This window comes from Hydra vulgaris, chromosome 06 (assembly GCF_038396675.1).
Source record: "Hydra vulgaris chromosome 06, alternate assembly HydraT2T_AEP".
NCBI lineage: Eukaryota > Metazoa > Cnidaria > Hydrozoa > Anthoathecata > Hydridae > Hydra > Hydra vulgaris.
The window spans coordinates 35,671,595-35,687,884 of NC_088925.1; the positions used below are offsets into that span (position 1 = coordinate 35,671,595).

Here is a 16,290-nt window from a genome sequence, read left to right on the forward strand (position 1 = left end):
CTTTGTGATTCATTCTCAACTGGGCTAATATATTTTATATTTTCACTAAAATTCACTGCCAACTGAACTTTGCTTTCAGGTGATTTACAAACTTGAATAGTACATTATTTTTTACATAAACCTGGTCCTGCATTTCTAGTATTGGGTCTTTTCTTTTTATAAATTTTTATGTTTATTTATAAAATGCAATAATTTAATAAAATATAATGCAATGTTTTTGACTACCTGCTTAGTTAATTGTCGATTGTCCCCTCCTAGGCAGTAATTTAATATTGATGGGGCATACACCTGTGGTACGGCAAATTCTATTTTTTCGATACCATAAACGACTTTGAATTGCCGGATTAAATCACCTCGATTTCTTCTTTCTTCAAGAGTTGTAAGTCCAAGGATATGAAGTCTCTCTTCATATGACCTATGCTTGCTTTCTGTGATTATTTTTGTTACTCTTTTTTGAATACAATATATATATATATATATTATATATACGTATATATATATATATATATATATATATATATATATATATATATATATATATATATATATATATATATATATATATATATATATTTAATATACATATTATATGTGTTCCTAATAAGTTATTCAGTAATACCACTGCTTTAATCTTGTTAAACTAGCAATAAAAAGTGGGAAAATGTTGCCAAAGCAATGTTTATAATGTATTTATTTTATAGTAAATTTGCTGTAAACTTAAAAACTTGCTTAAGTGGCAGTAAAAATCAAAAGTTTTAAAATAGCACAAGTTTTGAGAAGTTTTATGTTAATTTCTAAAACTGAAATTAACATAAAACTTAAGACTTTGAAAACTCAAATTAGCATAAAACAAAAAGTCGAAAACAAAAATTCACACAAAAAGTATTTAAATAATACTGTTACTTCTTTTAACAATAAAAACAAAGAAATAAAAAAATAAGTTTAGAAGATTAAAACAAATTAATGTTATATGTAAAAGTTAATGTAATAGGTAGTATAATTAAAACAAATATACTAAAATAAATATTTGTTCTGTTTTTAGTTTTATATTAGTTTATATACAAATTTATAATAAAAACAAATAAACTAATCAATAAAAATTATTGCAAAACATGTAGTTTATAATTTATTACATTAGTATACCATAAATTTATCATATTAATATACCATTAATTTATTATATTGTATAACCATAAGTTTATAAAGTATAGGATTAATACATAAAATTAAAATAAATAATTTTTTTTTTTTAAAACATCTTCACTTCCAACAAGGCTGCAAGTAGCCACTAATTAAAGTAATTATCAGAACTTAAAAAGTGAAAAAAGTTAACATTCCATTAAAAAAAAAATTTTTCGGATAAATTTTCTATTATTTGAAATTCATTAATTTGTTAATGAATTTTAAATAGTATAATATAATTTGAAATTCATTAATAAATTAATATTTATTAATGAATTAATAAATCAAAAATATAATTTCTTTTGAATATTTCAAAAGAAATTATAATATAGTAGTTATATGTTATAATATTATAAGGTATAACCTCATTTGCTTGTTACCCAGCACAGCCCACCACGATTGTGCTGAGCAAAAAAAATAATATTTTTCACATTTCTCGTTATTTCGGAGATTGAAAAATGACCAAGGTTTCCTAGGTAAGTGAAATCCTAAAGTATATTCTTTGCTATAGATTTTCTCTGCCTTGTGTTAATGAAGTTAAGTGCTCAACATCAAAATCCATTGTTAACATTAGCAACAATCGGTATGATCGCTTAAAAAGCTCTGTTATTGAAGATTGGTTTTATTTTTGCAAAGCTTGTTATATACTTTAGTTAAAGGAATTTTTCATGCTATTTATTTTTGCTCTGTAACTTCATTTCTTTATTTCTTCTTATTTATTTCTGTAACTTGCCAAATTTAACTTTGTTGGCTACATCTTTAATATCTTTTTTCTGTTAGTTCCACTGCTTAAAAAAATTTCATGAAACTTTTTTCTCACCCTCTCTCATTTCTGATAAGTAACAATCTTTAGAAATTATAAAGGTACTTACTTACAACAGTTGAAATGTATATCGCCAACAAGTATTTTAAACACTGTTGAAATGCTGTTGAGATACTGTTTTTTTTTTTTAATATTTATATTTGCTTGTAAAGCGTTCTTTTTATCAATAACAAAATAATACTAAATATGTCTTGCAGTGGTTTTGTTCATGATTTGTTTTCAATTATGTTATTTAACTATCTATAATTTCAAATGCTATAAATGTTATAAATGTTATAAATGTTATAAATGTTATAAAATGTTAAATATTATGTTAACTATTATAAATATGTTAGATATTAGCTAAAAAACTAGAAATAATTAAAAACAAAATATATATTTAACAATAGAGTATAAATTTAAGTATAAGGTTGATGCATTGGTATCTGCTAGTACCCATCAGCAATGACCAAAAGTAAGCATTGGTCACCCCTACTATAAACATTAAGATAAATATTACCTAGCAGAACCAATATTACCCAAAAGCAATTATTTTTGGTCTAAACAATTTGAGTTCACATATAGTTCAAACAAAAAATAAATAACCCAAGGTAAATCCATTTAGTTAAAGTTTACTAGAACAGTTGTAATCGTCAGCTACAAAATATTATGTGTAGAAGGACAGGTTACAACCTAAGGCCTGTCATACTTTTAATTTATGATAAAAAAGTCCAACAAGTTATAACTTATATTACACTAGTAAAAAAAATAGTTCTGTGTAAACTGATGTAAATAAACAAAATGACTGAGGATCTTTGAATATTTTTAGATTAATGGAAAAGATTTGCTAGTTGTTAGTATATTCTATAATTGATTTCCAAAGTTATAATGAGCAGATTCATGGATCTAACAGATAATATTCCCAACAAAATACTTCAATTATTTATCAGTATTGTTTCTTTAAGAAGGAATTATTTTTTATAATGTGGCTCGAAAGCTAAAATATTACAAAGCAGAATTAAAAAAAGATTTTGTGTGATAATTGAAAATATTTAATGTGAGTATCAAAGACAAAATAAAAATATAAAAACTAGTGGAAACAAAATATTGGACAAAAGTCTGACATCTCTACAATTACTTGTGGGGTTGTTATGGTGATGTACATGTTTGTGAATGGAAGTAGTTATTGAATCTTTAAATGGAATTTTCTTTTATATATGCATAAAAACACAACAATAAATGTTTAACAAATCTTTCACAAAAAAAAAATAATAATTTTTTGAAGATGTGTCAAACATTTATTGTTGAGATTCAGCATCTTTTTTAAACATTAAATTAATAGAGTAAAACCGGATGGAACTGCACTCAAATCAATAAAAATTAGATAACTTTTTTTTTAAATAATTTTTTTTTTTCATATATATATGTATTAGATAGGTAATAAAAAACTGTATAAGAAAATATGAATATATATTTAAAAATATATAATAAAATTATCAAAAATATTGAATGTGAAGAAAAAAAAACTGTGCGGTTTTAGGCAATGTTCTGATAAAACCGCGCACTTGAGAAAACATTGAATTTTTTTAAGTTTTAACTTTTTTTGTTATTATTGTTTTTAACACAAAAAAATTCAGTTCCAACTTCATATTTCTTTGTTAAACATGTTTCTTTGCACAACCATTCAAGACACATCGAATTCTCACATTGCAACATTTCTCTGTGTACTCTATACTTTTTACATCTTTTAATTGTTTGGCTGATGGTACTTGTTCTTCGTTGTTGTTTTGCTGTGGTTGCTCAAGAGTCTACGCTTTACGTTAAGTTTAGCAACTTTCACGGCTTTCTTTGTTGCTTTTTCTTTACTTTTTGTTTGAAGAACTTGATCACATTTTCTTCGGTAATACATTTTTTGCCAAGTTTTGACATGTTGCACTGCTTCTGATGATGCTGTGTCTGAGCAAGGTGGCATAGGTGCAGTGGAAGCTACTAAAGTTAATAGTGGTAGATTAAATGTTTGTGTGATTGCTAATGTTTTATGATTAATGTTGTTTTTATTAAGTGGAAATAAACCATTGTACTTGAAACCAGTGATTGCATGCAGGCATTAAAACATTTACCACTCTCGTACAGCTGTTTGAGCCATGGTTGAAAGTTTATCTAAATTCCGAAAGTTTATCCTGATCCCGAGGGTTGTATATATATATATATATATATACAGTATCCGACAAAACGAGTGCAACCAAATAATGCTAATTTAGTTTCTTTATATAAATTTATATTGTTTAGAGACAAAGTTCTTCAAGTTTTATTCATCACAAAGTTCATTATTTGTACACGAAAATTAATAAATTAATCAAAAGTATTAAAAAAAGTTGATTTCCTTCTGGACAAAACAAGTGCAACTCGACAAAATGTTAACCAAGCTGTATTTTGCTATCATTATTTCGTGGCGAATCCTTTGTTGTCGTTCACAGCCTTGCATCTTCGAGGCATAGATTTGAACAGGTGATCAATGAAACTTTGTGGAATCGCTGCCCAGGCCTTTTGGATTTGTTCAAGCAGTTGATCCTTATTACGAACACCTTCACGATTAATTCTGCGGTTGACAATCTCCCACAGGTTCTCGATAGGGTTGAGATCCGGAGATGGCCAATCCATCACCGATAGGTGGTTGTCTTGAAACCACTGCTGGACTACTTTTGCAGTGTGTTTCGGATCGTTGTCTTGCTGAAAAAACCATTTTATTGGCATATTCCATTCAGCATGAGGTAACATAACATCTTTCAGGATATTTTTATACATGAAACGGTCCATTATTCCATCGTTTCGATGTATTGGACCTAAACCGTTAGCAGAAAAACACCCCCAGACCATTACATTGCATTCACCATGCTTCACGGTCTTATGGCAGTAACGTAAATTGAGGCGTTTTCCGACCGGTCGATGTACACGGCAAATGCCATCACTCCCAATGATGTTGAACTTCGATTCATCACTGAACAGGACAGTTTGCCATTTCTGCACATTCCAGTCAATATGAGATGTAGCAAACAGGAGTCTTTTCTTCTGGTTTTTTAATGAAATCAGCGGTTTCTTTGCAGGGCGTCAAGAAAACAATCCGGCTTCAACAGCACGTCATCTGATTGTTCGGTCCTGATGATATCCAGGGATCCTTCTTAACGGATCTTACAATCATGGAATCCTCTCTAGAAGTGGTGGAACGCGGTCTTCCACCTTTGTTATCTGCTGCCAACTTCCCCGTAGAACGATATTTGGGACATAGTCTTGATTTGGTCCATTTTTTCACGCCATATTTATCACAAATACCTTTTTGTGACATTCCACTTACGTAATCGCCAATAATTTTCTTTCTTAGTTCCAATCCAAGACTGTCGGGAGCCATTTTTGCACTTGAAGTCATAAAAATAATAAAAATAAATAATCACGCTTCTCAAGGCTTACCGTGTTACATTTACCTTGTGATAATACAATAATGCTCTGTGGAACACAACGTCTTGGTTGGATGTGGACGGTATTGATGTAATGAAACACTTGTTGTATTTCACTTCTTGTATTGATGTTCTTCGATAAAACACTTTGATGAAACTCACTTTGATAAACTGTCTTGATAATACTGACTGATTGACTTCCATATACTGACTGAATTACATGTCAATTTACATGTCTCTTATATAGTAAAATGAAGCTGTGTGAACCTGTTCTGGAAGATTCTAGATGCTTCTTTTCGATGCTTCTGGAAGCTTCTAGATGCGTCTGGATGCTTCTGAATGTTTTTGGATATTTCTGGATGCTACTGGATGCTTCCAGATGCTTCTTCTGGAAATTTCTGGAAGCTTCTGCATGTTTCTGGAAACTTCTGGATACTTCCTTTAATTATTAAAAAACTTCCGTGACGTTGACACGGACCAGACTTAAGAAAATGAAACAAACCAAAAAAGTTGCACTTGTTTTGTCCGCTGCAAAATGGCACTTGTCAACGAAATTCTGCCTGTGTGTTGTCACCTGTCAGCTGATTGCTCATGTCATGGCATGCTATGACTCCAGACTCAAGAACTTTTTGCTGTGGTAGTATAGTTCGTTTCGTTTTTAAGACATGTAAAATTAGGAACACTTTTTAGCATTGTTCGATGTTGGTTGCAAATGTTTTGTCCAATACTGTATATATATATATATATATATATATATATATATATATATATATATATATATATATATATATATATATATATATATATATATATATATATATATATATATATATATATATATATATACATATATATTTATATATATATACATACATATATATATATATATATATATATATATATATATACATATATATTTATATATATATACATACATACATACATACATACATACATATATATATATATATATATATATATATATATATATATATATATATATATATATATATATATATATATATATATATATATTCATTTATTTGTATTTATAAACATAAGGCGAGTTTCAATCTATTTCAAGATGAAATATTTGGTTTATAGGGTTTATCAAGATTTAGGCAGCTTTGGCTATAACCCCGGCCCTGGCCCAGCCCCAGCCTCAGTCAAATATCAGCCCCAGTCACTTACTACACTTAACTCCTCACTTAATGTTTTTATTTTTAAAAAATTAGCCATTTTTATCTCATGACATGTAGAAAAGTCATAACAAAGAAATAGTAAAAATTAATTTTTATAAAGAGTAACCATTAACTAAAAATAAAGCCAAATTTGAATTAGAATGAATTAGTATTTCTCAAATTATAAACAGCTCAATTTTAACCATTAAATTTAGAGTTTTTGCAGTGAATTGGTTAAGTTTGATTTTTTTTTTACATTTTTATGAATATTTTAAAATATTTTGGTTGTTTAAAACATTTTTAAAAGTATTTAAAGATATTTGATTAGGCAATTTAAAATATTTTTAAATATTTGATCAGATATATCGTAATTGTGTTTACAGACCTGCCAGATGAAATACCAATGCCAATGGTTGTTGGAACCAAGGTTACTGCAAAAGTTCATCCAACAGGAGATGGCTTGCGTTTGTTTACAGGGATTGTAGATGCTGTTGATAATTTAGACAATACATATCGTGTTAATTTTGAAAGGTAGGTATTTTTTATACATACATCTGCACCTTACCTTCACTAGGGTACCTTCTATTAAGGTTTGATTAGGGTTTCCTGGAAAAAAAGTCACAAATAAACTATCTGAATAAGAAATTAAGGAATTTCTCATTCAGGTAAAAAATATTTTAATCAGAAAAAAAGAGGCAACTGCTTTTGATTTTATATTTAGTTTTGTTGAAATTTAAAAGCCTAAAATTTTAGCTTTTATTCTTTGATTCCTAAAGAGACTAATAGTCACATGTTTAGCCTGGGCATATACTTATGTGAAATCAGGTTTGAAGTTCATTTTATTCATATCATTTATTTGAACAAAATGAACTTGCGAAGTTGGTTTGAATATTTCTGAGTTCTGTTTTTAAACGACTATAAAATTTTTTGGGAAATTTTATAGTTGTTTAAACCATTGATAAATCTTTTGCAAGTATCAATGATAAATCCAATTGTGAACCTTAAAGTAGTTTTCAGTACATAATTCAAACATTAACATGTATTTAATAAACACAGTAAAGTTAAAAATTGTTTGACATGAAGCCAAAAGCTTGTCCTCCATTGAAGAAGCAGAAACACCTCATGTGAAAAGATTAGGAAAGAATTGTTTTTAGTGATGCGAGTATTATTCAAAGTTCTGAGCAGCAAGTGCAATGTGTAAGATGACAAGTTGGGGAGGAAATGCGAGGTGACTGTATTGTTCAGCATGTCAAGCACCCAGTACAGATTATAATATGAAGTGTAGTGAGCATTTTTGGCATGGGTAAGTTTTTAGCATTTGCTTTTTATTTAAAAAACTATTTTTTCAGTGCGACAAAATCATAAGACACTTTTGGAAAAAATTTATCTCGATTTTAAAAAATCAATAGTAGGTATTTTTACCATTTTTTTGAATCACATCAATCATTCTAAAAGGTAAAAAATTGTAAATTTTCTTATTTTGTGTTTTATGTACAAGATGTCAATTGCATCTCATGCTGATACAAAGAATAATTTTAAGTCAGCTAGTAAACTTTATTGTTTACCACCTTCATGACTAGGCATCCAATACCGATACCAAGCCCTAAACACTACATGTGACAGCTATCCCCAAGCATTCTCAATAATATTCAGGTCTGTGGATCTGAATATTTGAATGTTTCAATTTTACTGTTGTTGAAATAATCCTTTACTATCTTAGCTGTATGAATGCTAGCATTATCTTGCTGAAAAACAAAATTTTCTTTACCAATGACTAGGGCATCCAATACCGGTATACCGAAAACCGGTATCTCAGTATACCGGCTGTTTTTCAAATACCGATACCAAGCTCTCAATACTGGTATATATCGGTATTTCAGTTATTTTTCATTTGACAGAAATTGTTCGATGAGACTTCGTGCATGTTTAGACAAGGAGATTTTTAGAGAGTTATAAGTGCGAAAATATCACCAAAGAAAACTTTGAGTATAAAAATGGATAAAAAAAGACTTTTTTAGATGTAGAAAGCCTTTTTTAATATTTAGTTACCAAAGTATTAAATAAGTTACATTTATATTTTGAAATATTAAACTTTTTTAATAGTTAGTTAAAATATCTAAGCAAGAAAATATCAACAAAGAAAACTTAGATTATTGAAATAAAAAAAGCTTTGTTGTGTTGTTCTATATTTATTTGTAAATATAACAACAACAACAAATAAAGTCAAAAAAATTTTTTTTTTTAAATAAACGTTTAATACACATGTATTCAAAGTCAAGATAAAAAAACATAACAACATCTCTATTGAATAATGAGATGTTATGTTTTTTTGTTGTTTTATGTTTTTTCATATTACTATATTAAGTTCAATAGTTTATTTTGTTTATAAATTTTTGATATTTATATAATTTGTATTTCAATATTATTTATCATATTTCAAGTTCTAGTATTCAAAAACATGCTGCCCTAGCCATGGCTGATAAAACAAGAGTATTTGAAGATTTTGAAAAAAGACTTCAGGACAAAAACTCCCTGTGGCAATATTTTTAGCGCGAAAAGTCTGTAGCTATACCAAAATGTAAAAAATGTGCTAGAGAAATCAAGACCTGTGGTGGCTCGACTAGTGGACTCCAAACACATTTAAGGACTTCTCACCAAATAAATTTGAAACGTTATCCAATTAAAGTTTCAATTTTGCCATCTACTGCTGGTATTTCCTCTACATCTGATTTGCAACTCGCTAGACCCAGAAATAAAATTTTAACTTATTTTACAAAAAGCAAAGACAAAGATACACTGCCGAATGTTTCAGCTAAAATAACAGCCACCGATGGCTTGCCATCCAGAGTTTTTATAACATCCAATGAGCTAAGAAAATCGCTAATAGCTCGAGGTTTTGACGTGCCAAAATCATCAGAATCCATTTGCCAAATAGTTAAGAAATATACTACTAAAATTTGAAACTTGATAATAAAGAAATCTAAACTTCAGCGGCAAGGATAACTGATTTAGTTATACATTTGACAAGTGGACTTCTGTAAAAAATAGTTTTTATTTGAACATTTATGTTCATTCTAGAAACAGATTTTAGAATTTGAGTTTAGCAAAAGTTAATAGACATTTCCCAGCAGAAATGTATGTTAAGTTAATTGACAACTTACTGAAAGAACACAACTTTAAAATTGATTGCGATATCGTATGTATTACCACGGATGGTGCTTTGGTGATGAAGAAAGTAGGACAATTAATGTCCGTCGACCAAAAACTGCAAGCAACCACTATTAAGTTGGTGAGTTACTAGAAAAAAAGAATAAAGTTATAGAACAAAGAAACGGTTGACAAAAGACTTGAAAAGTTGAAGGTATGAGTCAGGAAAACATGAAGATGGTAAAGAGTGAGTTCCAAAGGTTTGAAGTGTGGGGAAAAAAACTAAACGAATAAAAGTTGGAGCATGCAGGGACAGATACAGTAAAAGAATGAGACTTTGATGAATGACAAGTCAAGCAAGAATGAGTTTTAGTTGATGGAACTAGAGATGATAGTTGTTTGAGCAGCAACTATGGTATTTATAGAAAAGAGAAAGATGCAACTTTGCCACCATGGGAAAGAGCAAATAATTTGACTCCATTGATAAACAAAAGTTGTAAAGCTGTTTAGACAATCACTGACAAAAAATGAAATCCTTTAAGTTTATGTAAAAACTAAACATGGTAAAGAACTGCCATTAACATAAAGTAATGAGACCAGCTAGAACAGCTTACTTTTTAGGCTAGAACACTTTTATAAATTAAAAAGTTCCATTCAAAAAACCCTGATTGACTTAGATTCAGCTATTAACTTTATGGAATCTGAATTAGAATTGATATTATCAGCAGTATTTATGCTGATACCAGTGAAATTGGCTGTAGAGGCTTTATGTCAGAGAGATGCTTTATGTAGAGGCTTTATGTCAGATGAGAATAAAAGAAAGATGCACAAATTTATCTTATCTCATACAATATCTTCATTAAGGAGATCAAGCCCTTATACATATGGTAAAACTGGTAATAACTAGTTTTACCATATGTATAAAAAAACACCTGTTTTATTGGTTTATCTCAAGGAGATAAACCAATAAAACATGATTATTACTAGTTTTACCATATGTATAATTCAAGGTTTTGTTCACGCACGATTTTAGTTTATATCTCTAGGAACATTGTAAATATATATAAGGAATTTTTTATTAAACATTGCACTTACTATTGTCTGGAATTTGGAAAAATATATGCAATGTCTCAAGCAAGATCAAAAAAGGTTTTTTTGGTAGAAAAAAACCATCGAAAAGCTACCTGATAATAAGCTGCCAACAAAAGGAGAAGTGCTTGGATATCTTCATTATAGAAAATACTTTATGACATCACTTTCTAAATCTGCTAGACTTTAGGGCGTTGTTGCCTGCCCCCTTTCTAAATTTTTTTTTACGCCTAAATGTAATGAATCTGGTGGTTATCAGGCGAAAGAGAACAGCTTGATGTGTGTTACTAAAGCCTTGTTAATATATGGGAAAAGGCTTCAGTTCCAATATTCTGTCATAAACAAATAAGGCATAAATAATACTTTTAATTTCTAATTTTGACAGAAATAATGTTATAAAAATAATGGTATAAAAATGATAAAATACTAGTAATTAACTTTTTAACTTATACGTATATCTTATAGGAATAACATTATAGAATTGGAAAAATCAAAGAAGTAGATTACAAGCAAACAGAAATAAAGTATCTACTGGGTATAAAAAATCACACATAGAATTTTGGGAAGAAATGCGTAATCTTTTTGACATTTCTCCTTCAGATGTTAATGACATAATAATGAAAGATAAAACTAAATCATAACCAACCAGAAAAAAAGATTGCATGTTTTTGGATGATCAAAAAAGCCTGCGAAAGTGGTCAATGGATCGTAAGGACAAAAATTATGAAAAGTTTATAAAAAGAAAGATTGCAAAAACAAATCAATTTCAAGCGAAAATGATAGGTCAACAATCGTCTGACAACATTTTCAATCAAGTCTTCAAAAACATTCTGATACTGAATTTGTATAATCAGATGAGTTAGATATAGACTTTAAAGAATACAATTCAAAATAGAAAAAAAAACTGACGATTTTGTAACATTTTTTATTCAAAACAAATAAATGGTCTTTGTTGATTGATTTTCTACCAAATAATTGTTGGTTGATGTTCTCCCAAAGATGCTAAGATGCAAAAATGCTAAGATGCTGAGATCTGAGCTCTGTCATTCAAAAAATTTGATTTTTCTTTGTTAAAAATATTTCTTAAGAGATCTGGCACTATGCTTTGGATCTTGTTGTAAGATCAATTTGCAAGTCATTTTATACTTTGAATGTGGCAGCATAACATTCTTCATGCTGTCTAAATAAACTCTCTGGTTTATAATACTTTCTATGTCATTAATGGAACCCACATTGTTACAAATAAAACAACCCCATAAAATTTCATCCTCCATAAAAGTAGGTAATTGATATTTTGGATTGAACCTGTATTATATTGGAGATCTAACTTCTTCTCTACTGGATAGCATAAACTTTGATTCATCAAAGAAAAGAATTTTTTACCAGTCTATAGTTTGTGGCATGAAACTGGTACAAAATTGAATTATGTTTGACATAAATTGAATTATGTTTGGCGTCTTGCAAGGATTATTCTTGGAATATTTTACTAACAATCTATCAGCCTTTTCAGTTGTAACTTAAGGTCTTTCAGAGTGAGGCTTGCTTTCAATAGTTTTGGGGGAATGAAATCTTTTTATAATGTGACTTAATCCTTGTTTAAAAACATTGTCATTATCAAATAATGTCATTTTTTTCCCACAGCATTTATAATTAATTTCTTTATTTTATTCAAAACTCTTTTTCCATGCTTTTAATCAATCAATCATATATATTCTGAAAATAAATTTTCACGGCTATTTACAAATAGTATTGAAATACTAATCTCAAGTAAATACCTTAAAAAAATAGTTTACTTATATACAATTAATCTTTGTAATAATAATAATAATATTAATAATAGTAATAAGAATAATAACAATAACAATAATAGTAATAATAATAATAAAGTAATTACAATAATTTAAATAAATCGGTATTACTTTTCATACAGCAATCGTTTTTACTTACAAAGTTACAGTTACAAACAGTAATAACCTGACAAAACGTAACAACTTACGATGACATAAAAACGACTACTGCTAAAAAAAATTATAAAGATTTAGTAAATATATTAATATAATCATAGTTGTTATAATATAATAATCAAAATATATTGCAAATATTATGACCAAATAAATAAATACAATATAAACAGAAAAACACTGAGAAAATCAAAACAAAACAAAAGTTACAACAAACATTAAAAACAAAACAAAAAATTACCTTTGGCAAAAAAAAAAAAAAACGAAAAAAAACGAAAAAAAAAAGGATTAAAAAAAATAATAATACACGGTAGAATAAAACATATGTAATAAATGGCTAAAATGAAAATAAAAACAAATAATATGTAACTGTATAAAAAAAAAATTATATATCATTAAAAATAAATATTAATTAAAAATAAATAAAAGACTAACAAAAAATAATAAGTAAAACTATATACGCTAAAAAACTGAAGAAAAATAAATAAATAATAAAATAAATAATCCTAAGAAATAAATGAAAGAAAACTAAAGAAATAAATGAAAAAATAAAAAAAAATCTTGATTTGCCGAACGTGGTTCCGATGTTTAAATAGTTTTTTTTTCTTTCTTTGCCATTCTTTTTATATAGTTCATTCATTAACGTTTTTTTTTTAACTTCTATTTTCATTACTTTTTTACTTATTTTCTTACAGATATTTCTTTTTCTTTTTTTCTTTTAAAACGTTTATTTATTCTTCTTTTTTGTTGATTTTATTTTTGTTTAATTTATAAATGTTTTCTTTTCCCTTTTACTCTTTTCCTTTCAAAAGTTATTTTCAACCGTTTGAAAAAAGCGTCCACCATTTGCGATGTCATTGCAAAGAGCCTTAAAATACCACTAATTAATTAAATTATAAAGTTTTACAAACGTTTTGGTAACTAATTATACTTCACTGCTTTTGAAATATCTCAAATTAAGTGAGTCAATAAATTTCAAGAAAATTTTGGGCTTTAATTTTGCTTTTGTTTACAAAAACTTGATATAATGGTGGGGGACAATACTGTTTCTAAACTTTTGCACAGAAGACTTTTAAAAAAAAAACAATTTTAATTAACTGTTAATTTTACAATGTAGTTATAAATTCAATGTAGTTATAAATACAATGTAATTATAAATACAATATATTTATAAATACAATATGGCAGTATTAAAATAATATAAAGCACATTTAACAAAAATTTCAATTTATTTTATACAATTAAAAAAAATTTCAAATTTAACAAAAATTTCAATTATTATTTAGTTTGAGTATAATTTTTTTCTTTTTTTTTCTTTTGTAGTAATGGTATTGGTCCTCTCTCTGTATTAGACATCGATGTTGCAAGTGAAAAGTATGAATCAATGAATTTGCATATGTTTATTTTTAAAGAACGTCCAAAACTTGTAAAGTTGCAAATAGGTATTTATGTTACAAAACTTGTAATGATACAAATAGATCATAATCAGAAACTTTGAACTCTTGTTTATTCTTTAGAAGTTGAAGGAAAAATAATTACCAAATTTTTTCAGTATTTAAAATCTTTAAAAATTCAGTAATTTTATTTTTCAATTACTGACTTTTAAAATAACCATAATAGTTTTTTAATGATAATATTAATAAATTTATAATAGTTCACAATTATGATTAGCAGTAAGCAACCCGTAATACGGGTTAGTAGTAAATAAATAACTAATAACAATTTAATTTGATATATTATCTAAAAAATATAAAATATAAACTCTATATATATAGGGCTGCCATTGTCTTAGTTTTTCCGCAGAAGAACACTGTAAAAGTTTTAATTTTAATTAGTTTAGCATTGTGCTCTCCTCCGTAAAAATAGGGACAATGGCAGCCCTATCTATATAATATAATCTTTTTGGTTTTGCTTGCTTTTGTTTGTCTTGGCATTTAGTATAGACCATGTAACTCAAGTTATTAAGTTCTTTTTAATAACAGCAAACACCAGAGAAGGAAAGCCAAGTACAAATTACCAATACCTAAAAAAAAAAAAAAAAAAAAAAAAATTGATCACCTTAAACTACATAAGCATTATTTTACATATTTATTATCGTTTTTTAGAATAAGTAAGTTTATTAATAAAGAGGAGCATCATTTTACTAATTCATGAACACAATAATAAATATTAAATTATTTTAATATTTATTATTGTGTTCATGAATTAGTAAGTGACTTGTAAAACATATCTTAAACATGGTCATTATCAATTATGATACCAAAAAATAAATAAGAGCTTAGTAATAACAGCTTACATAAGAGCTTAGTAATAACAGATTGTTTCAATAATGCTCGCCTTTATTAATAAACTGACATTAAACAGAGAGGAGACAGACTGTGTTTCAAAGGCACTGTGACAATAAATTATTATAATCATAACTTTAGTTATTGTTTTTAATGACAATGATAAAAAAATATTTATTAGCACAAAATAGCTTTATCACAGTTACCATTAAAAAAGGCTTTTAATGTAAATAAATTAAATAAATTAACAATTAACATATATAACAAATCTGATAATTGTTTAATAAATAATAGTCATAAAAACTAATAATAAAAAAGTTATTATAATAATCTTAAACTTTTCAGTCATGATATTGTATCCATGGTGAAATCGTAGAATATCTGAAAGTTATGAGAAACAAAAAGTTGAGTATAATATAAAACAGATATATGTAAAGCTGAGTTTCGATTAAAATATAAATGTTAGCACTTATCTGATGGGTCCAAGAAATTATAATTGGTAACTTTGAAGAAAAAAAAAGAAGATATTTAGCTTAACAACTTTTAGTATTTATATTTTGATACTAATTATATTAGGATTTTTACTTAGTCTTAGTTCCAAAATGTTTTGAGTAAAAAATAGTTAACAGAAATTAAGACCAACCGGCACTAAATGGTGCCAAGTAATACCACAACTTAATAACATCTCTTGACTGGCTAGGAACACAATCTTGCTTTACACACTGCTAAGTAACATTGCCATAAATTATTGAACAGAAGTTTTGTATTACTGAAGGTTCATAATTGTAAAACTGAGTAATAATAATTTAACATGATTTCTAACCAATGTTGCATGTTCAGGGTTGCGCACCAATGATGCCATCTCTTGGGGAAAAAAGTTAATAAACTAATTTAGGAATAAATTAATTTCTTCTTGCCAAGCAGCATTTCTTACATTTTGACCACAAATAATTTTAGCTTGTTTAGTTATAATCATTTCACCAAAGTATCAATTATTATCAAGTTGATAGTATTTTTTCTAATAACTTATTTAAGCCTAATATCATCTGTTTCAATTTTATCAATAAACATATTAACTATTATCAATAAACATATTAACAGTAGTATTACTACTGTAGTAACAAATAAACGCAAAAGAATCTTAAGAAATATGATCTTTTCTATAAAATTATTTACTATTATTTTAATTGA

At 27.2% G+C, this 16,290-nt stretch overlaps 1 protein-coding gene across 1 annotated transcript in view; it reads left to right on the forward strand.

The window, feature by feature from the left end:
* The window catches only part of LOC100204282 (protein lin-9 homolog), a 31,494-nt gene that overhangs the window by 12,991 nt on the left and 2,213 nt on the right, over positions 1-16,290 (forward strand). The window contains exons 3-4 of the mRNA XM_065799976.1: positions 7,001-7,148; positions 14,138-14,256. Of these exons, the coding sequence (XP_065656048.1) occupies positions 7,001-7,148; positions 14,138-14,256 (267 nt within the window). The remainder of the gene's footprint in view (positions 1-7,000; positions 7,149-14,137; positions 14,257-16,290) is intronic.